This window comes from Dunckerocampus dactyliophorus, chromosome 10, assembly GCF_027744805.1.
Source record: "Dunckerocampus dactyliophorus isolate RoL2022-P2 chromosome 10, RoL_Ddac_1.1, whole genome shotgun sequence".
In the NCBI taxonomy this organism is placed as follows: Eukaryota; Metazoa; Chordata; class Actinopteri; order Syngnathiformes; family Syngnathidae; genus Dunckerocampus; species Dunckerocampus dactyliophorus.
Window position 1 is genome coordinate 12,977,251 of NC_072828.1, and position 23,304 is coordinate 13,000,554.

The 23,304-nt window shown below is 39.5% G+C and overlaps 2 protein-coding genes across 9 annotated transcripts in view; one reads left to right on the forward strand and one right to left on the reverse strand.

Moving 5' to 3' along the window:
• Positions 1–19,718, forward strand: erich3 (glutamate-rich 3). 3 transcript variants are annotated; one of them, XM_054789712.1, is made up of 15 exons: positions 1–154; positions 1,628–1,721; positions 1,794–1,919; positions 2,037–2,108; positions 2,230–2,355; positions 6,458–6,613; positions 6,688–6,903; positions 7,017–7,197; positions 8,395–8,581; positions 10,441–10,631; positions 10,708–10,836; positions 11,429–11,749; positions 12,792–12,938; positions 13,020–16,096; positions 19,609–19,718. In XM_054789712.1, the coding sequence occupies exons 1-15, from the start codon at positions 135–137 to the stop codon at positions 19,615–19,617; spliced, it is 5,052 nt and encodes a 1,683-aa protein (XP_054645687.1). In that variant the 5' UTR covers positions 1–134; the 3' UTR covers positions 19,618–19,718. The 3 variants fall into 3 exon arrangements, with proteins under 3 accessions (XP_054645687.1, XP_054645689.1, XP_054645688.1); XM_054789714.1 differs by having other exon boundaries at positions 13,023–16,096; XM_054789713.1 differs by having other exon boundaries at positions 11,432–11,749.
• tnni3k (TNNI3 interacting kinase) overlaps positions 18,056–23,304 on the reverse strand; it is a 22,112-nt gene continuing 16,863 nt past the window's right edge. For 4 of the 6 annotated variants that reach the window (XM_054789716.1, XM_054789718.1, XM_054789717.1 and 1 more), the window contains 4 exons: positions 22,038–22,097; positions 19,597–19,766; positions 18,749–18,828; positions 18,058–18,440 (listed from right to left, as the gene is read on the reverse strand). In XM_054789716.1, the coding sequence (XP_054645691.1) occupies positions 18,361–18,440; positions 18,749–18,828; positions 19,597–19,766; positions 22,038–22,097 (390 nt within the window). In that variant the 3' untranslated portion in view covers positions 18,058–18,360. Of the gene's footprint in view, positions 18,441–18,748; positions 18,829–19,596; positions 19,767–22,037; positions 22,098–23,304 lie in introns of all 6 variants that reach the window. The other 2 variants (XM_054789721.1, XM_054789720.1) reach the window with 2 other exon arrangements.

Consider the following 23,304-nt stretch of genomic DNA (forward strand, 5'->3'; position numbering starts at 1 on the left):
GACTGCACCAGTCTGAATCGGATGAGAATTTTCTACTCCAGCAACAACTCTGCCACCGCTTCAACTGCCTTCACGTCGGCCTTATCGTCTTCCAGCCGGCAGCCCTGTGAAGTGGAACGATTTTAGATAGAGCCATGAGTCACTTCAACCCAGGGTATGTACTGCTCGATTTGACATGTTTAGGGGCTGAGCTGCCGTCAGGGTGTCGATATTTGTTATTAAGTTGGGAGTCCAAAATCAGTTTTATGCTGTTGCTGGTTCATGATATTAATGTTTACGTATGACTCAAAACTTTCAACAGTGTTGTTATTCATGAATATGTGAGTAACTACCAAAGACTGACATTTACATCATTTGTGTGAGATGTGACAAACAGGTAAGCTGCCTTGTTGCTTTATATAAAGTATAACAACTTAATGTTTGAACTGTAAATCATTTGGCGTGCATGACAAAGTAGAAAGAAAATTATCTGCCTGTCTTGGACCACCTGGTCATTTATTAAGAAGTATATTGCACAACACTGCAGCAACAAAACCAATGTTGTAGTAGTGGGAAGGAGCAACCTGCTCAGCCAACATAATACCACTGATAAGTGCATTGTAAACAACAGTACAGTAAGTGTAACACACATGAGTTTCGCACTGACAGCTGAGTAGCGCAACCGACATTTGACAACGCATGCAGAGGCAGATAAAGCTGCTGGATGCTAACCAATAACAGCAGTTACTGGAACAGAGCCAGAGCATTTATGGTAATATGGTTTATAATGTTGGACTTGGATTTTTTTATGGTGGCCTTGAAGGGTCAAAAATCGTTTGGGCAAAGTGCTCAGTTTTAAAAGGGGAACTGACACTGTCAACCTAACAAAGCGTATGAAATGATGGACTGCCATGTTTGAGTAACAAATGTCCAAAGAGAGCATCCAGCGCTGAAGAGTCTGCAGAGCGAGACAATCCAGGTGCAAAAAAGAGAAGCAGACAGGGTCAAGTGTGCTATCCCCTTCAAATGCCTGGATGAAATCAGACACCTGTAACACATCCTGCAGATGCAAACGTTTTGGGAAAGAACAAAAGGTGTCTAAGAGTGGACGTTTCTCCAAATTTAAGCTCACAACTACATTTTTCAGGATTGTTTAGCTCTTAATACTGTTTCTGACAATGTTTTAGTCCTGTATTCATTTACTTATTAATTTACTTTAATTTTACTATACTTACTTAAATCTGTTTTATTTTCTATTAATGTTTTATGTATTTGCTTTTTTTAATTCTATTATTTTTATTTATTTCCTTAATTTATATTTTTCAGCACTTTTTTTTCTTCTTCTTCTTCCTTTCATCACTACATAAGCTATATATCAACAGTATTATCACACATTCCCTAGTCTTTTCTCTCCAAATCAGAAATAGGAGGCTTTTAATCACAGAAAGTAAACAAACTACTAGTAATTGCTGAGACATGGAGAAGGGGTAGAATTAAATAAGCTTTGCTTCCTCCTACTGTCCTTTTTGGACATGCTGAATTGTGCAGCTGTAATCGTGTGATGTTAATTAATGTAACCTGTTAAGCATTTCCACAACAAATACGACCATGATCATAACTCTTGTGGTTGTTTTTGTTCTTCCTACAGGCTTATTTCAGCCTACAACAGCCTCACAGACAAACACCTCACCGGCTACTTCAGCAGTACTCGTATTAGGAGACACTTGCAGAGAGCCGGACTGGTACGTCATGAGGACTGTCACTGTGTTTACATGTGCAAAACAACATTTAATGCTCGGAATTGTTGCCTGTAGATCACAAGGAGTGGGCGTATTGTTCCCGACAAGGAGTACAGACACAAGCTGATCCAGAGAGCCCACCAGAGACATGTCAGAGAGTGCTTGGCCCAGGCCATTTTCCTCAAGGTGCTGGAGATGGAGGTAGGGGTGGGATTTAGAACACAGTGTTCCAGACACACAAAAAACAATTAGTATTAAAAGCCAGTCAAGCTCACACGGTTTAATGAGTGATGCTAATTTAACCACCTTCCCGTGCAGCGTCTTCATCAAATGGAGATTAAAAAAAAACTGGAGGAGTTTGCCAGGCGGGAGCGAGTGCACAAGATGAAGGTGTGTCATTTGCATGTCAATACTGCTGTTGTTGTGACTCCATGTTGAATAATTATCTTAGGGCTCAATTGCATACACTAGTATATGACAAAATGCACATGATTTGTGTTTTTTTTCCAAGGTGGAGCGTTCTAAACGATTTGAAGAAGACATCCAAATTATGTTACCACACCCACCAATGGGTGCAAGGGCAGTCCGGAAACAGCACTCTGGACCTGTGGGGGGTCACTATGGATCCTCAGAGTCTGTGAGTCTAAGGAGATGAATGAGAACTTTCTGGGAAAACGAGGGTCCACTTGTTTTTTAAAATGAACTGTCACCAGGGAAAGATACTGTACTGTAAGCAAGGACACACTCACACTGCTCTACAGCATTCACGCTTTGTGACATGACTTCATTATATAGCGTTGTGATAATGCAACTTTCCTGGCTATGTGCCTTTTTCGAGTCCTTGTGTTCTATTTCTACTGTGCAAGATGGTGGTCCTCAATAATAACTGGCAGGAAGAGCAAAAAGACACTTATAAATTAAAGGACAGTGCGTGAGCATACCGTGGGTTTTGACTTTATGGCTTGGTTATTTATTTCTATTGTGGAAAGTGACTGTTAATTGGAAATAAATGAAAGGAGGAGTGATTGCATTAATTACATGACTTTGACTTTCTAGCTGAGTTTGAGTCTGTTTGTACTGTCCAAGGTGGCAGGTATCATTAATAATTGGCAGGAAAAGTGATTCCGTTAATTATGACACATATACATTGGACGCAGGCGTGTGCTCATGCACGAGTGTACCTTGGCCGTTGACTTTGTGGCATAGTTTGAGTCTATGTATGTCTATAACGTGAAGTGTCTGTTATCGTTAATAACTGAGCAATTGCATTAACTATATGCACATGTTCTTGTGCATGAACAATCATGCCAAGCTCGGGCCCATTTAAGTTTAAGCGTTATTAAATATGAATAACATGTTCGCTAATGACAATTTCAATATTCACTAAGTGTCGAAGAACGATCTAATTGCTATGTAATTATACTGTTCAAACTTAGGAGTGCTCCGATCGATCGGCCACCTATCAGAATCGGCCGAATTCTGTGAAAAATCATGAGATCGGCAAATGCGATCACCTTTTGTGCAATCTAGTATATTGACCTAACTTACATCTTGGGCAGCGTCCTCCCACTGCCCCCACCCCAAAAAAACAATCATTAATAACAATACTATACTCTCTTGCGGGGCTAGCACCTTTAGTTAAAACATAATTTAACTGAGATTAATTGAGCTCTATCAGTCTGGAAAAGATTATAAAGCCATTTCTAAAGCTTTGGGAGTCCAGCAAACCACTGTGAGAGCCATTATCCACAAATGGTGAAAACAGAGCAATGGTGAACCTTCAGAGGAGTGGCCGGCCAACCAAAATTACCCCAAGAGTGCAGCGGCGACTCATCCAAGAGGTCACAAAAGACTCCACAACAACATCCAAAGAACTGCAGGCCTCACAAACTGCTGAACAAAAGGAACATTAAAGCTCATCTCAATTTTGCCAGAAAACGTCTTGATGGCCCCCAAGGTCTTTGGGAAAATATTCTATGGTCTGACGAGACAGAAGTTGAACTTTTTGGAAAGTGTGTGTCCCATTACATCTGGTGTAAAAGTAACGCCGCATTTCAGAAAAACAACATCATACCAACAGTAAAATATAGTGGTGGTAGTGTGATGGTCTGGGGCTGTTTTGCTGTTTCAGGACCTGGAAGACTTGCTGTGATATTTGGAACCATGAATTCTGCTGTCTACCAAAAAATCCTGAAGGAGAATGTCCGTCCATCTGTTTGTGACCTCAAGGTGAAACCAACTTGGGTTCTGCAGCAGGACAATAATTCAAAACACACCAGCAAGTCCACCTTTGAATGGCTGAAGAAAAACAAAATTATGACTTTGGAGTGGCCTAGTCAAAGTCATTTGAGATGCTGTGGCATGACCTTAGTAGAAAGGCGGTTCATCCTGGAAAACCCTCCCATGTGGCTGAAATACAACAATTCTGCAAAGATGAGTGGGCCAAAATTCCTCCACAGTGCTATAAGAGACTCTTTGCAAGTTATTGCAAACGCTTGATTGCAGTTGTTGGTGCTAAGGGTGGTCCAACCACTTATTAGGTTTAGGGAGCAATCACCTTTTCACACAGGGCCATGTAGGTTTGGATTTTTTTTCTCATTTAATAATAAGTTTAATTTAAAAACTGCATTTGTGTTCAGTTGTGTTGTAACTGACTTAATATTAAAATTTGTTTGATGATCTGAAATATTTGAGTGTGACAAACAAAAATAAGAAATCAGGAAGGGGGCAAACACTTTTTCACACCACTGTACATGCAGACATGCACACATACAGTACACATCTACAGAGATACCTGTACATGCATACAATACATAACCACATAACTCACTGATTGATTCAAGGTATTATGTTGTTATTTTTATTACAGTCATACTGATGTGGCAATAAGATTACTAACATTTACTGTCAATCTTATCATTATTATGGTTAATATCTTAATTATTACTGTTACCAGTAATAAGTATGACTGTCTCAATACAGTGTTATCACTGTGGCTGTTGATATTATTATTATTATTATGGACTTTTTACAATGGCTGTCACAGACATTTGCTGATGTAGTCCTGTTGTTCTCTTCTTGTTGTTGCAATTGTTGTTGTTGCTGTCTCTGTATTGTCCCTCCTTTTGTCCCCACACCCTCCGTCTTATTTTCTCTTCTTCTCTATCCCCTCCTGCTCGGCCGGCCACTCCAAAATTTGCATAACATTAACATCACATAAAATCTATGTAGCAGGGGACGAGTATTTTACATTATTCCCTGGCAGAGCAAATGTGTTTAGCATGTAAGGGCATCTAGACCAACAATACTATTTGCCCCTTTGGCTGGACAGGACAAAAAAAGTGAAATAGGCTGTTTATCAGCTGATCAAAAGTTTAAGACCATATCCTTTAAAAGCCAAAATCTTGGCAAAAATGTGGATTCAATGTCATTTTCTGTCAGGTATTCACACTGTTATGATCTCTTGATGGCAAAGGCAAAAAAGCTTTCTCTCTTTGAACACGGTCGAATTGTTGAGCCGCATAAGAAAGGCCTCTCACAGCGCACCATTGCTGCCTCCTTAAAATATCCTGAGGGTTATGGAACAAAAAAGTCAAGTGGTAGACCAAAAAATCATGTCACCGGCCCTGAGCCAGAGGATCCGTTGGCTGTCCGTCAAGACACAAGATGATCCTGGCCCAAATGAAGGTTGTTACTGGTGCCGAGTGCAGTCCAATAACCATCAGACCGCATCTGCAAGAGAAAGGTTTTAAGAACAAAAAACATCTTTAAAAGCCTCGTCTCCTTCAACGCCACAAAATTGTCTGTTTGGAATTTGCACGAGAGCACCAAACATGGGACATTGAAAGGTGGAAGAAAGTTTTACTCTCTGAAAAATTTAACCTTGAGGATCCTGATGGCTTCCAATGTTACTGGCATGACAAGGAGATCCCACCGGAAATGTTTTCCAAACGGAACAGTGGAGGGGGCACCATCATGATCTGGGGTGCATTTTACTTCAATGGAACAATGGAGCTTCAGATTGTGCAGGGGCATGAAACGGTAGATGGCTATGTGGAGATGTTGCAGGCGGCATCCCTCATGATTGACTCTGTGTCTGTGTGGTAATGACCGGCTTTTTCAACAGGACAATGCTGCAGTTCACAATGCCTGCCTGACAAAGGACTTCTTCCAGAGGAATAACCTCACTCTTTTGGACCATGCTGCATCCAAATGAGAAAATTTGGGGATGGATGGCGCGGGAGGTTTACAATAGGGACATAATTTCCAAACAGTGGATGCCCTTTGTGAAGCCATCTTCATCACCTGGAACAACATTCCCAGTGGCCTCCTGGAAACACTGGCATCGAGTATGCCCAAAACAAATTTTGAGGTGATTAGGCAGAATGGCACAGTTACTCATTACTGAGTCATTTTTTGAACATTTTATTAGTATTTTAGTTTTGTTTTTTTTAACTATGGTCGTAAACTTTTGATCAGCTGATGAACAGCCTATTTCAGAAAATGGTTGTTTGCAATAAATTGCTTACTAAATTTTTTTTGTCTCATTCCCATTTCTTCTTTTTGCACTGGTCTTAAAATTTTGATCAGGAGTATATAATGGGTTTTAGGAAATAACAGCCTTTCTCCAGTTATCACTTCTTTCCAATTAACGCCCCATTCTTTTTGCTGTTTAGGTACATAAATGTTCCCGGTAGTTTGCATACATAATAAGTGTGATTCTGTGTGTGTGTGTGTAGCCTGGTTCATCTCGACCCAACACAGCTCCAGGCAACATGCAGAGGCCTGTGCGTTTGAAGCCCATCCACAACAACACAACTTCCTCTAACAGACGTAGCTCCCCTCACCAGCTCCACGAGGCGTTCATTGATAACCACCTCTCATTCAACCGCACTGTAAGGCCTGTACAAACACTCATGCGTCTACTTTTAAGTACACAGCTGAAGTAAATACACTTCTCCCCTTCAAGATGGAGAGGAAGCCTAGGAAACATACGACCACATCGGATACCTCTCACGGCATCTCACCTTATTGCCTCCCGGTCGTCAATAACTTCGTCATGCCACTGCCTCCAACTACAAAGAGGAAAGAGAGGGGGCCCAGTGGCACTCCCAGCAGCACACTCAGGAGGCGCCGCCGACTCCTGCGGCCCGCCACTGGCTCCAGTGGCGCTGAGGTCAATGAGGTCTTTATCCAGCCACTGCCAACAAGGACATCACCACAATTAATTGGACAATTACTGGAAACAATTACAACTAACACTGGGAAATTAGGTTTTTGCCTTTGTTTTACACGCAGGAGCAGCCTCTCCTGAGGACGACAGTGCTCCAGAGCAAAGTGTGTGTCACCATGGTGTATTTTGGCAAATCGGTGCATCTTTCCCACGACCTGGACGACCTGAGGGACGAGGTCAAAGTGTTCCAGCAGCACTGCGGAGGAGAGAACTTATGTGTGTACAAGGGCAGGCTTCGTGAGGGAGGTCAGTGACAATTTTTTTCCCCTGTAAAATTTTGACTTCATTCTCATAACATATCATGTAATTGTCATAAAATTACACGTATTCTGTGGCATAGTTCAACTGTATCCTCCTAACATTACAGTATGTCTTTTCTTTTATGGGTAGATATCAGTATTGGATTTTTTCCCCCCAATAATGACAACCGATATTAAAATAATGCTGTACAGATGTACATTTTAATGTTGACATGGCCAGGATGACACCTCAGTTTGTTCACATACAGTGCAAACCCACCTCGTTTGCGCCTTCCACAGGCTCTTGTGTTCCTGGCCGCTCTGACTGTACTGAAGTCAGCTCGCTCCTCATGTTAGCGTCTGGGACGCTAGCTCTTAGCCATTCAGTGAAGCACAAATTTGAAGTTCTTGACGTTCTTGTCAGCTCGTCGATCTTGTTTGGTAGTGAATTTACGTTTCCCATGATAATAGAAGGTACCGAAGGCTTGAATCTCCACTTCCTTGCTAGCTGCTTTCATGTTAGACCGGATTCTGCCGCGTCGATATCACACCAATGCCTCACGTCGCTCTCATGGCACGTAAAAATGTGCTTGAATACTTTATTACTCTCCAAGAGAAATTCACTTTTCCAGCAGCTCTGCAAAAATGTCATAATGAACTTAATCCCAACAACCAAGGCAAGACATGAGAGATAAGAAACATAAGAAGAGAATAGAATTCTCACTAACTAGCATAACTCTTACTGCAATAAGTACAATTTGCTGCTTTTAAGTATGCTCGGAAATTCCAGAACATAAATCCACTGTACACCAAAAACAGTGAATTCACCTTAAAACATACATGCAGTCTTTGAACGTAAATCCTGAGGGCTCATAACACGTTTAAAGGGTGATTCAAATGTTATGCTACTATTAAAGAGACTAGTGTTAGGTAAATAGATTTTCAGAAATATGTGGTATCTTTTAGCATGATTTACATAAAAATATAATAATTAAATACATTTTTTTTTAAAAGGGCATACTTCACACATAGTTGCAAATGGTGATTAATCATGATAATTCATTTGAAAACTGTGATTAATTTGATTAAAATTAGTAATATTTGAAATCATATCTGATTTCTATCATCAATATAAACACCAGTTATATTAACATCAATGTCCCGTGTCAGTTCTTTAAAAAACAACCTACCTTTTCCATCTCAGAGACGTTCCACTTCGTGTCGAGGCGTCATCCAGGCTTCCCCTTCAGCCTGACCTTCTTCCTGAACGGGCTGCAGGTGGAGCGTCTCAGCTCGTGCTGCGAGTTCAAACACAGAAAAGGTCCCAGACTGGGCGGCAGGCATGGACACTTTGGCTTCACCGCCGTGGAGCGGGCATCACCTTGCTACAAGTGAGAGCAAACAACACTAGGTCTCTTGGAGAGGAAAGAAAGGAAATTTGAATGAAGCAGAAAGACAGACAGAGAAGACATTTTGGGACCTCCATTATGTCCTTTGTTGTGCTTAACTGTTCACTTACATGAAGGATCTCCAAACTTTTCCCAGGACAGAGGAAGCAGGGGCCCACTTTGATACACATTGTGCATTAAAGATGATAAAACCAATCCAATGTAGGTCAATATATGCTAAACTATCTGAACAAAACACCAACATTTGTGAAATAGGTGACAAAGCAAGTGAGTGTAACGTATTTCCCATTAATAATGAATTAATTTCAATTTCAGAATATGCACAGGGCCTATAAAAATGAAAAACTTCACTTTCAAAATTGATCCATCAAAAATGGATCAAAAGAGCAGTAATTTTACAAGAATAAAGATGAAATATTAAGCGAGTAAAGTCAGAATATTAAGAAAAGATAGCATAAAGTGGAAATATTAAAGACTAAAATATGTATTTTAGTTGCAAAATAATGTTGCAAGTTTTTGGAAAATTAGGTTAGGTAAAAGTTATAATGTTACGATAATAAAGTCCAAATATTATGAAAATAAAGACATGTTGCAAGAAAAAATAAGTTGAAAAAGTTTAAATACAGTCAAACTTGTCTATAGCGGCCACTAGAGGGAGTCTGCAAAAGTGGCCGCTATAGACAGGTGGCCTCTATAGACAGGTTGGAGTCCAGTTTGAATGTTGACCAGTAGAGGAAAAAAGGGAAAAAAATAATAATAATAATGTTGACCAGTAGATGGCACTGCGGACTGCTGATAAAAGTTATACAGCACTACTAGGCTTGTTATTATCATGGTTCATGGTTTTAATCCTGAACATGCATGAGTCAAACAGTAGCACATCACATAGTACAATTCACAATTTTGCATGTCCAAAAAGGAGTAGGAAGAAGCAAAGCTTATTTAATCCTACCCCTCATCAGTTTCACATCAGTTGCAATACATTTATTCACCTCTTGTTCTTCCAAGTGTACTTTGTAGGTCTACATGACAATGTAGTGCAATCATAGCCAAGGTTTTACTTACTAAAAGGAAGCTAGAGGCTTAATAATAACTGATAACTGATAAAATACTTCAGTTAAGTACAACCGAACTCAGTTTTGCTCTCGCTGCCGCATGCATGCTAGCATATGTTTTTTTTTTATTGTAGCGTCGCTGGGAGCACGTCCTGTTCCCAGCATACTTTGCGGGAATGTTTTGGTGCAAATGCTCTTAAAGTTACATGTTTGACCAGGAAATAGCAAGCTCAAAAGAAGACGGCTTTTTATGTGGAACAACTGACAGTTTGTGTGGATCTTGTGAATGATTGTGACTGATCTAGGACTCAGTAATTAAAGTCTACACACGACGCCTTCATTGATTGAAAAACAAAACTTTTTCGTGCATGAAGCTTCTACTTGAGTTGGTAATTTGGCCGCTATATGCAGGTCAGATATTGACCAAGGGAGACAAAATGGGTGGCTGCTGGCTGCGTTGGACAGATGACTGCTATACACAGGGTCTATACCATGTAAATTTGCTGGGGGGGATTTTTCAGTGGCTGCTATAGGCAGGTGGCCCTTCTATAAAGGTGGCCGCTAAGACAGGTTTGACTGTATTTGTAATTTTGAAAAAAATTACAAGCAAAAAAAAACAAAGCAAGCAAAAAATGATAAAATAATGTGGGAGAAAAAGTTCATCATGGGTTTTACATTTTCTAAATGTAAAAGTGGCCCCTGTATATTTTTCAGTACGCGACCCTCGGTGGAAAACACCCCTGCCTTCCAATATTTTGTCCAATATCTTATTATATCATGTTTTAGGTGCATCATAGCAATGGGGCTGGACAAAAAGCCAACTCCACCACCAAAGAAAGTCAAAGAGAACGTCACAGGAGAGGAAAGCTCCTTCAGCCTCAAGGACGCTCCCGTGATGGAGACAGGGAGTGCATCCCGCTCAGGATGTGAAAGCAGCTCTCCACAAGAACAACAAACACAGGACGAACACAGAGATGGTAAAACGATCTACAAATACAAAATATATTCGTTCTAAACCCAAAGTGATTGGCAGATCCTAAACTCCCTGTTCAGATTACGAAGAGGACTTTGAAGCAGACGATGATAAATCAAATGAAAAGAAGCCCTCATCTTCAACAAGTGAAACAGACGTGCAGACAAAAGACGAAGCTTCGTCTGACTTTGAAGACAACAAAACGGACGGTGGGTTCCATGCAGCACATTATCAGGCCATATTTAGCTACAGGTGGTTAAAATTAATCTCACTGTGATGTAGAAGCAAGCTTCAAAAACAATTAAAATACTTTCAAATGCCATTAAATAAATAAACTCCATTCAATAAAGAAAAATGCAATTAAACAATGTAAAATTACCAATAAATACATTTATAAAATAAAATATAAATAAAATATTGAAAAATTCTAATTTATATATAAAATATTGAAGTACTTTCAATCTCATAATTATACAATTTCACAATTTAATTGTAAATTGAAAGAAATATTTCACATGTTAACCATTTCATATTTCAACTATTTATTTGAGTTTATATTTATTGAACATTGGCACAAAAAACTGTCCATCCATCTTCTATGCCGCTTTTGTGTTTATTATTTATAATAGAATTGCAGTAACATTAGATTTTACTGTTATAATTATAATGTTTCATGTTGTTATTAATTTTTATAGTTTTATATACTTTTCTATATACTATACTATACGCTACACGACTAACAACTTCTTGTACTACAGCAAAAGCCTCGGAGGAAGACTCATTTTAAATGCTTTTGCACAGAAGAAGAAGATGTGAGGCCTCATTCCAGTTCCAGCTCCAGTGAGGAGAGCGACGCTGAGGACGAGGAAGAAATAGAAGAACCAAAAGAAGTCCTACAGAGACAGGAGACTTCACCTCCAGTTGAAAAGGACCAGGGAAATCCACAAGTCACTGATACTGAGTCTGCTGAGGTCAAGGGCTCTCAAGTCGAGGACAGTGGGGAAGTCTCAGACACCAGCGTGCCCACGTCGGACGAGAAAGAACAGACTGCGGACACATCAGAAGAGAGAAAAGAGGGTGAGGAGGCAGAAGATGGGGGTGACCAAGAAGAGCAGGAAAGGGGTAAGTAAACAAGGGTGAGCTGAGAGATTCAGATTTTTTGGGGAATATTTTTCCACTATTAAAACAAACATAAAATGAATAATTGTCTCAATATTACAGTATTGTACAGTAATATTCCAGTATTATTATCAGATATTTAAAAAAACCAAAGGTAGTACATTTAAAAATGGACACCATAAGCCTAATACGTGTATGATGAAATATAAATGGTTTTATGATGCTACAGTATATGGTGTAATGGTAATGATAACAAATTAAATAGTCTCAAAACGTATTCCAATAATTGTTAAAATTTTGAAGTAAGTAGCAGTTTATGGAATTGGAATGTGATGGGTTAATAATGGAAAAATACATTTCTATATGTTTCTCTCTTGTCTGAATTCAGATTCACTTTATTTTTCCATTCTTTTTTTCTAGATTATTTTACTCAATTTTTATTTTAAAAATGTCTCATTGTAATCCCGGACATTATATATTCCATATAGTTGCATTAAAATTATTCAACCGCTGTTATGAAACATATTTATTTACAAATTTAATGGTTTGCAATGAACCAAGAAAACAGACTCTACCCTACTAATATTACACTATTTATTGAAGTGTCCATCTAGTAAACGTTTGTGAAAAAGGTTCATTTACAATGCTCAGTGGAATAATTTTGGCTACAACAGCATTAAAAATATTTTATTATATCGTTGCTGGCATTTTTTCCATGTTAGACTTAACATGGATGTGATTCTTTATAAACATGCATTTTATTCAAAACACAATGCAATACTGACTGTAAATGTCTGTTTTTATTGCAAATGTTTAATCATGATTGATTTCTTTATTGTATGTGCATATACATCATATTTTATGTTTGTGTGTGCTCTTTTTTATTTTGCATGCTTGGTTATTCTATGTTTGCATCTTGCACAATTAAAGACCTTGAATGTGTGTGTAGATTTGTGCTTCTTTGCCAAGTCTCTCTCGCTTTTTTTTTTCTTAAAGTTTTCATATTATTGCATTCACCGTACAGTATATATTTCTTGTTCCAAAGCCAAATCTGTACAGGAGAAGCTAGCCGAAGCCATACTGACAGAGTCCCGGTTCAGCTCTGAGCCAGAACTGAGCGACACCAGTACTGAAGAGGAGGAGGAAGAACCATTGGTATCCAAAAACCAAGGGCAGAAGCCAGAAAATGATGGTATAGCCAACCAAACTCATGCTTAAAATGTGTGCTTGCCACAGAAAACGGTACCCAATAAGCTCTTGTGTTTACTTGCAGTAGCAGTCATGGAGAAATCAGTAACAACGTGTGAGGAAAGTGTGTCAAAGAATCACGAGGAGCCTAGAAGACAGGCTGAAAGCCAACCCCAAGAGAACGAGGAGCACGAGGAAGTGAAGGAAGAAGATCATGAGGAGAAAATCCCTGAAGGTGACAAGACTTTAGAACATCAAGACGATGCCTTGGCTATATCTACTGATGGAGAGTTGAATAAAAAGGCTGCTGCAGATGCAGCGAGCGAGACAACAGAGACGAAGGAAGAGAAGCAAGAGGGCCTCGGCGGTGTGGTGACGCATGGCGCAGAGGTTTCTACAGAAATTCCAACAGATATAAAAGAAGAAGACAATGTAAATGATGAGAACAGTAATGTGGAAGCTATTGAAGCTACTGAGGAAAAAGAAACAAGCAAGGTGTTTGAAGAAATAAATGATCAAGTGGCAAAATATGAGGAACGTGCTGAGAAATCATGTGAAGATACTAACAGGGAAAATCAGGCCGAGGAAAATCTTAACAAGGTAGAAAACATTGCAGAGGAGACTAATACTGATGCAAACAATGAAGAGACAAAGAAAGATGCAGCAGAGGCAAACCTCATTGAAGAACAAACACAGAGAGATGACAGCAATGGCCTGAAGAGCACAGAAGCAGAGGGAGAACACGAGGAGAAGGACACCAAAGAAATAAACCCAACAAACACGGACGACGGAGAGGGGAGTGAAGCCAGACAGAAGGATAAAAACGAAGCTGTTGAAAGTAATGATGTGACAGATAAAGACGAAAATGAGCAAATCCTTGCGGCTGGGCTCAAGGAAAGTCAAGAAATCAACAAAGCAACTACTGAGGATGCAGAGGAAAGTGAAGTGAGACAGAAAGAAGCAGATGATGCCAGTAAAAATGTAGAGGAGAAAATTGTTACTGCTAAAAACGAGGAAGATGAAGAAATCAACGCGGAAAAGAACAAAGATGTGATGGATCAAACTGAAGAAGAGAAGATCAATACTGATGAGATAGAGGAAAGAGAAGAAACATCTAAGAAAGACGAGAGCAAAGCTGAAATAAGGGATAGGGATGGAGATGAGGAAGTGAACATTCAGTCTGCGGAAAGTGAAGAAACCAACAAAGCAAACACGGATAATATAGAGGAAAAATATGAAAACGAGAATGAAGCTGTGATGGGTAAAGCTGAAGAAGAGAAGGTCATTACTAATGAGGCGGAGGAAAGAGAAGAAACATCTAGGAAAGATGAGAATGAAGCTGAAGCAGGTCAAGACTTCAGGGAAAGAGCTGAGGAAGAGAAAATGGAGGCAGAAGAAGATGAAGAAACAAACAAAGTGAACACGGATAATGTGGAGGAGATTGAAGAAAAAGATACAAATAAGAAGAAAGATGTGATGGATGAAGCTGAAGAAGTACTAGTAACTAATGAGACTGAAGAAAGAGAAGAAACAACTGAGAAAGACAATGAAGATGAAGAATGTAAAGACTTCAGGGAACGAAATGATAATGAAGAAAGGGAGGATGACGTAGGTGAAGAAACCAACAAAGCAAACATGTATAATGTCGAGGACAGTGAAGCGAGAGACAAAAACAAGAACAGAGTTGTGACAGTTGAAGATGAAGAAGAAGCTACTAATGAGACCGAGGAAAGAGGAGATGCGAGTAAAGATGTAAGGGGTACACATGTGGAAGAAAAACTTGAGGCCAAGGAAGGTGTGGAAGAAAATGAAGAAAAAAATAAAAACACAGATGTCGAGGATAAAGCTGAAGAAAAGAAGATGGCAGAGGAAATAGAGGAGACATCCAAGATAAATTCAGAAGAACTTGAGAAAATGTCAGAACAACATCTGGAAAATGTAGAAGTGATGAGTATGACTGAAGAGATACACAAAGCTCCAATGAAAGACAAGAATAAAAGGAGCGAAGTTGACGCTGAAAACGGGGAGACGTCCACCCGAGGGGAAGACAACCAAGATGAGCCGAACAAAAGTGATGGCGAGACATCAGAGCACCTTGAAGAAGAAAGAAAAGACAAGTCTGTGGAGGTGAAAAAAAACTATGAGGAATCTGGGGACACCCATAAGTTAGAAGGTGATGGCAAGGAAGTGGTCACCAACGACCGCTTTGAGCTGGCTTTGGTGGAGTTAATAGAGGACTTTAAGTCAGATGATTTAAACAGCAACGGACAAGATGGCAAGGCTGAGAAAACCAACAACCATCCTAAAACTGATTATTCCACAGGAGGTTACGATCAGAACTCGGCAGCTGAAGCTACTGATTTGAACAAGACAGCTGATAAATTACACTCAGAAGACAATCTCCCCAGCACCAAAAAAGTGGCTTCCACTGAGAAGTCTCGTTGGACTGTGGAGGCCAGCAAAGGCTCAGCAGAAGGAGCGAGCGTGCTTCTCCAACCCCAGTCAATAAAGGATCAGCCCACCAATTCTCGCCATGGAGAAAGTCCAGAGGTATTAGCAAGAGCAAGCAGCGCCGAGCTCGTCACAAAGTGGCTCACCATGCATCAGGCATCCAAGTTCTTTGAGACCTATGTTGACCCACTGGAGGACCTCACAGACTCTGAGGTGGGTGTCAGTATGGAGGCCAGAAAATCTTCAGAGACGTTGATTAGGGAGGCGGTTGATAGTGATGAAGTAAAGTTTAAAAGTAAAACCAAAGGTGATGCTCAGTCACAATGTGAGCGCATTCACCTTAAAGATGACGAGCCCTGTGAGAAGGTCACCAATGTAGAAGTGGAGGATAAGGTGCAGGTCCTAATACCAAACACTGACAGTGAGCTGACTGCAACAGACGCAAAGGCAAAACTCTCAGAGAACCAAGGTTTTCTCTCTGATGACACAGTTGAATCAACTGATGGCAACATCGCTGACACATTCCAAAACAAAGTGGAAAGCATGTCAGGGACCAAACCATCGAGTGTCATGGAAAAGGAAACTGAAGCCACAAACCATTCTCCTAAAACTGAAAATGATGATGACAAGCATGAATGGAAACCTGCCGATGATGATCAGACAACTCCAGATGGAAGGGCACATAAAGAGTGTCAAGAAGTGACAAGTGAGGTAAGCCAGGAAGAGCATGCAAGCGTCAAAGCCAAACCAACCAATGAGAACATGCGGCTGATTAATGACATTATGAGCGAAGATCGTTTGAGCATGTTGTCAGTGGACAGAATGTCTTTTGGACGAAGTTCTTACTCTTTGTTGGCAACAGCTAAAACTGAGAGTGGGCATTAGACAACTCAAGAGTGGCACGCAACGTTATTTTTTTTTTGCCTCTTAAAACATATAAAGGCCTCATATTTTACTATTTTTTTTAACAATTTTAAATAAGGTCCCACAATCGTGTAGTGAAAGTGTGTGGCGCAAAATCTTGCAATGTGGAATTTAGACAATTTAAAAGTGCTTATAGTCAATCCTACCGGGAACACACCGTTTTGTGTGTCTGTAGCTTTAATGCTAATCAGCTGTGTTTGTCTATGCTTAAGCGCTATTGTGCACTTTATCCACTTTTTACTTATACACTGTAACGCTGCACATGTTCAACATAATAGATGCCATATATCACATAAAACATTATAGCATTAAAGAGTCGGACAGGAGGACACAAACGTGAGCAACATTAGCATAGCTATGTGAGCTACAGTGCTAACATCACACAAACATTTGAACAGCAGCATCATGCTAGGTTAGCCTAGCAAAAAGACAATGATCAAACGTACACTAGCTGACCTACAAGATAATTGGCAAAGCTCCGGCCTTTATTTTAGGAAAACCTTCAAAAGCGACCATTTGGGCACCTCCTTTCTCAAAAGATGATAAACAGGCTGAAAGGACACATATTGTATATATTATACAATATCTTTATATCTTTATTACATTTACAACATCATTAAAAAGTTAATTCTGCATAATAGGGAGTCTTTAAAACATTTGAAATTACTCAAATTTTTTGAAAAATATCAAAGTGTACTTACTTAATCAGGTGGTTTCTCACTGGAGACATCATTGGGAACACTTGCAGCTACCGTACTTAGACCCAAAACTGGAGGTGTGAATTTTGTCTTCACAAAAACAATAGTGCTCTGTTTTGATTAACATCATATTCTGACACTCCTACAGTATGTTTCTGAATAACATAAACAAATGGAAACACTTCTTTTCATCAAGACCACGGGTAAATGATGGTCCGCACAGTGGCCTAGTGGTTAGCATGTTGACCATACGATCAGGAGATCGGGAAGATCTCCTGCGTGCGTGGGTTTTCTCCGGGTACTCCGGTTTCCTCCCACATTCCAAAAATGTTAATTGGTGACTCTAAATTGTCCATAGGTATGAATGTGAGTGTGGTGGTTGTTTGTCTACTGTATACCTGTATGTGCCTGCAATTGGTTGGCAACCAGTCCAGGGTGTACCCCACCTCTCACCCAAAGTCAGCTGGGATAGGCTCCAGCATACCCCGGCGACCGTAGTGAGAACAAGTGGCATAGAAAATGGATGGTTGGATAAATGACAGCCACAAAAATAAGCATATAGTTAAAATGATAAAACAGAGCATTAGTATCTTTCCAAAGGCAGACTTGTTGATACACCTCATCTACTGGCTCTCATTCAATGTTGTACCTAATGTTTTGTCCAGTGATGGTGAATGATGCTCAGATTTTTCGATAGCCTTCATCCATTAAACACCAACGAGAGGCTTCATAATGAACTGACTGCTGCACACACAATGGAAGATCGCTTCACCAAGAGGGCAGAGTTAATAGGAGGTATCGAGTGTTATCTCTCGCCTCTTACCTGCAAACAGATACTCCTCCATGCACACTCGGTAAATGGGTGAATAATTCATACTGTAGATGGCTTAGCTTACTCCCAAACACACATACTTTTACATGAAGCACAATAAAAAATGAACTGCTTATATTCCATGACTGTGATGAAATAATGTTTGGTCATAATTGCTTGCTATTATTTGGATAACTAAATATTCTGTGAAAGCATTGTAAACACTACCTCTATTTGCTGCTAAATTCATTTATTACCCTTAAGTGTGGGTTTGCAAGTTTTCACTGAATAAAAAAACACTGGCAAATAAAGATGTGTGTGTTCATTTGGAATAATGAGAAGTATACAAACCCTACACACAAAATAAAATAATCACTTTTTTATTCATTATTTTAAGAAATATTCAGAGTAACATATGATAAATAGTGAGACATAAGGACAAATTAAAAATGAGCAAACCAACACATTACACAGTATTTACAGCCTCAGCTGCCACACATGAGTAAAGAAATAAGAGAACAAATGATGTCTTACAATGAGGGTTAGTTACTGTCTTCAAAGCTGCCGTTGCTGCTAAAGGATGAGCAGAATCGCATGGTGCTCATGGGATCTGAGACGTAACCTGCAAAATGAAATAATAAAAAAAAAAACATCAAATCAATTGCATAAAATAACATTATTCAAATACTGTAAATGCTCAAATTATAGCCGGGGCATTTTTTATTTAATTTTTTTACTTAAATTGCAAAGAGGTCAGGGCATTAAATGGAAACAGGCAATAATTGGACAAGGGGTGTTATTTCCTAAATGAGAAACTTACTATATAACACATACTCCTCAACAGAACCAATGTTGTAGACCTGTATTCTGGTTCAAATCATATCAAATCACTATAGAACAAATCAATAATGATAGTAATAGTGGACAAACCATTGCGATCAATGGGAGAAAACTGCATGCTCCTTCTTATTTCCTCCAGTGAGAGGCCTCCAGATGCTCGCCTCCGCTCACTGAAAGTAAAAAACACATTGAAGCAGCAAAAAGCATAAACTATGAAATCATGGTCGCAGACGACAATCATGTTACCCAGTACATTGAATCTATTAAAAAAACAACATTGATAATGATGTGACTGCTTCATGCTTCTTTCAATGAAAACTCATCTAGATGGTGACGTTAGTCATCACCTGCTGTGTAAGCATGTCCATGTGGCTGGATTATCACTTTTTGAAAGGGGAAAGGTCATGTCTATTTTTAGGTGGTGTGTTAGGGAAGGTACATATTTGACCTCTCTGTCCAATAATAACTCTACAAGGTTGAACCTCAATGGAAAGCGCTTACAGGATGTGCAGGGTTGGCCAAAGAAGTAAAGTTTACCCTAACTGGTCTGGTATTACTGATATAGCAAATAAATAAATAAAACTGGAGTTTGTCTTAAGTTTGGACAGAGCATGAGCCTACATGATGCTGTAGACTAATTGAAATTGTGATAATCAAACAGTCAAAAAAAGAATAAAAAAAAAAACGTGAGGCTTGCTAATGCCTGCAAAATACATGTAAAGCACTTGGTATTTATTTGCTGTATAAATTAGTATAGGAGTCACAGCAGCATATCGTTCACTTTTGTAACTATTTCAGTGTAATACTTCAAACTGCAAAGAAAAACCTTATTTTCAAAAGAACAAAATCCATTCTGACTTTCAATAATCAATGTAAGACACCATCAATGGAAGACAACTGCAACTATATCCTGTGTGCGATTCTGAACTTATTCTGACCTCTGACTCCAGAAGGCATAAGCTCGAGTGTTGAGCGCATACTCCAGCTCAAATCTGGACCGGAGCGCGGCCACGTGACCCCGACTGGGTCCGGCTCTGGCAAGCAGACAGTCCGATGACGAGGAAGGCGACAGGGAGCCACTGCTGTTGCTGGAGGCGGGTGACATCAGCTGGGACACAAACAAAGAAAAATTCCAATTAACAACTCTATTCAATTAACTGCCGAACATCTACGGTATAGTTCACGTGTCTGCATCCAGCAGCTTTATCTACCTCTGCATACGCTTTAAAATGCTGCTTCTACGCTGTTGGTGAGAAACTCATGGGTGTTACACTTGCTGTAGTGTTGTTTACAATGAACTTGTCAGCAGTATTGATGCTGGCGATGATAATCGTTTGCTTCTTACCTGCTATTACAACATTAGTTCTGTTGCTACTTGTGTAATGTACTTGTTAATAAATGACCGTGTGGTCAAAGAGAGCTACATTTTCTTTTCCGCTTTCTCATGCAATCCAAATACTAATTAAAGTAAAACAAATTAAGTTATTACCATGAATTCCAGTGTATAAGCCGCACCACTGTATAAGCCACACCCACTAAATTTCAAGAAAAAAAAACAGATTTGTTCTTCTATAAACCCCACCAGTGTAGAGCCGCATGCGTCTACGTCATAAAATGGCATATTGTGGCGCACATGAGTCCGTGAGACCAGCCAGCTCTTTATTTGAAAGGTGCCAATCATGATCTATGAAAAAACTCACGACGAGCTTGTCAACCCATTGGAAATTGCAGGAGGTCATTACTCAATATAACAGTCTGACTCACGGTGTCATCTTACAAACAACATTAAACTTGTCACACAGCAAGTTAACACTGAAACGTTATACCTCAAAAATATAGAAATAGGGATGTCCACATCCGATCTTCGGAGTCGTAATTGGCTACTGAGTCGCTGTATTTTGAAGGTCAGATTGGGCCAATCCGGTTACCGTATAACATTCGTAAGTCTGGACCACACTCCAACATGCCAGGTACGGTAATGCGCCTCAAAGCTGGTTGCCACTCGCAGGAAGAACAAAAGACAACACCAGCATGCAGACATGTCCGCAGTGTACCGTGGTGAAGTTAGTTTCACATTGGATGTTGGATATTCGGTTTCGTAGCTACAGCGGTAGTTCCCCCTCATTGTCCCTGGATTGCTGTGTCATTGTGTGGGGAGCTCACACACAGTGGCGGAGGTACATGGGGGCTGTGGCCACCTTTGGTCACTCTCCGGCTACCCCACTGGCCATCTAGACATTTCAGGTATCAACTTATTGCAACCCCAATGTCAGTAATGGTCTCACCTTGGCCACCCCAATGAAAAGCCATTTTTGGCTCCGCCACTGCTCGCATGAGAAGCGCTGCTCTAACCGCTGGTTGTTTATACTAGGGACCGTCAATAAATTACTATTGCGCTGAAGAGAGTTTGTTAAAAAAATAATATATATATAATATATGTCATATATCATCATATAAAAACGGCATATATTCTAAATCACACCACAAATTGATCTTTAACAATGTCAGATGATTAGCCCTACCCTAAAAGTATTTTGCATGCCCATTTTTTCTAATTTTATCTTTTATTGGATGGACTTTTAGTGGATCTTTTATCGGATTAGGGACCTGACTCACAGAGCTTTGTTACAAAAGCCAAACGATATTGTTGGTCATGCTGTCTAACAAAAAGTAAATTCAGCAATACTTTGGTTGCATTATTTATAATTCTTTGAAGAGCTATTTTCATAACCATATTAAATTCCACAAATATGTTAAAATTCCACAAAATATTGGGACATGTTTGTATATTTTTATATACACCTTTTGAGTGTTAAGTTGCTGTTTGATTAATTTAGTGTTGTTAGTTAAGCGTTCTTTGAAAGATGACATCGTGAGTCAGTGAGTTGTTATGTTGTTATACTGTTATACAGTATATACTGTCACCTGCCATTGCCAATGGTTTGACAAGCTCGTTGTCAGTGCACTGATAGCTCGTGATTGGCTCCTGCCAAAGAAAGACCTATCGTTTCCTCATTGACTCGCGAGTGGCACAGTATTTAAACAATTAGTAGTAGTTCTGAAGTAAAGGAGATGTCACAAAATTAGAATTTAGCCATAAATTACAGGCACCGCTGTATAAGCCAGAGGGTTCCAAATTTAAGAAAAAGTAGATAGATAGATCGATAGGCAGATAGATAGATAGAAGCTTATACACCGGAATTTACTGTATGTATAACAAGTTTCAAATTTCTGAAATAACTGCCTCTCTCCAATTATAATCTGCTTCCAATTAATGCCTTGTTCTCGTTGTGGTTGGTTTGTGTCAATAAAGGTCCCAGCTATATTTGGAGCATTATACTTGGTAAACATGATCATAAAAGAATAATGTATACTATACCTCAACATTGCATAAGCACTCCTCCAGGTTGGTGACCACTTCAGAAAACTCTGGACGGTCCTGAAATTAGATTAGATTTTTAAAATTTGGGCTTCAAGGCAGAATGGCGACACTGCCGACAAACGTATGCTCTGCTCATTCAAGACCTCCTAGTACACATGAAGCAAACAGGTGACCTCGGCTTCAAATGCCAGCATCAAGATAAAACACGGTCACCCCTGAGCTGTTCAATTATACATCACAATGTCAGAAACGGCCCAAAAGATCAGCAGCTTTGAATCAACATGCAAGACACACCATTCACTACACATTTTGCAAACAGTAAAGGCAAAATCTTTGAATATTTGTATTGATTTTTGTGTCATATTACATCACAGTAATCATGCATTATCTACTACAAAGTATCTACTAACAAAGTAGTAAATTATCAGGAAGTCACAGCAAAGGTTAAGCACTATATTATGTTCATACTAAACTATTCTCCCAGTAACAGGAGATTCAATGCGCTTGCACAGACTCCGACACAGAAATGTCAAAACCCAGCACCCCAAAATCTGCTGGCATGACCATATATAAAAAGAATGGATGGATAGACTTTACCTTATACTAATTCTGTATCAAATCCTACTAAATTCCAGTGATAAAATAATGTGATCATGCAACGTCAATATTTGTCACAGCACACTCTTCTTTTAACCCCCATGAGGGCTGCTGTAATGACCTATTAAGGTCTCACCCTTGTTAAAAAAAATAGTAGCGCTATACCAGAGGGATCTGTTTCCATGATATTAAATCATCAAGAAGTCAGAGAGAGAAATGTGCCAGCATGCTGTAATGTTTCATAATGAGGAAGTGGCCGATAAAAATATGGCACAGAGGGTTAGATCATCCACGTCATGTGTGCTCTTAATTTTGCACTGGCATGCAATAAGGTATCATCTGGGGATATGTGTCATTCATTACTGCGGAATACAGCTGAGTCAGCATGCTTTGCCCATGTCAGTCTCAGCATATTTAAGGACCAAATAAGAGCATAGGTGGTGTTTGTTAACATCATTTTACAGCGCTTAACTATTGGACTATGTACAGTATGTGACCAAAAAGTGCAATTTGAATAATTGAATATCTTCTCTATAATTTGTCTATAATTTTGTTTCCATTCATCAAAGTCTAGAATGGGTAGACACTGTAATTACAAAAGTAATAAAATAATAAAAAAACAAATAAAAAGCACGCTTTCCAATCCTGTACTAGCACACTACATTTG

Bases quoted from the DNA above. Each gene is read 5' to 3' on its own strand.
- erich3 (XM_054789712.1), top strand. From the start codon at position 135: ATGAGTCACTTCAACCCAGG. The intron at 1,722-1,793 runs GTACGTCATGAG...TGTTGCCTGTAG, and splicing joins ACTTGCAGAGAGCCGGACTG to ATCACAAGGAGTGGGCGTAT. The intron at 2,356-6,457 runs GTGAGTCTAAGG...GTGTGTGTGTAG, and splicing joins ACTATGGATCCTCAGAGTCT to CCTGGTTCATCTCGACCCAA.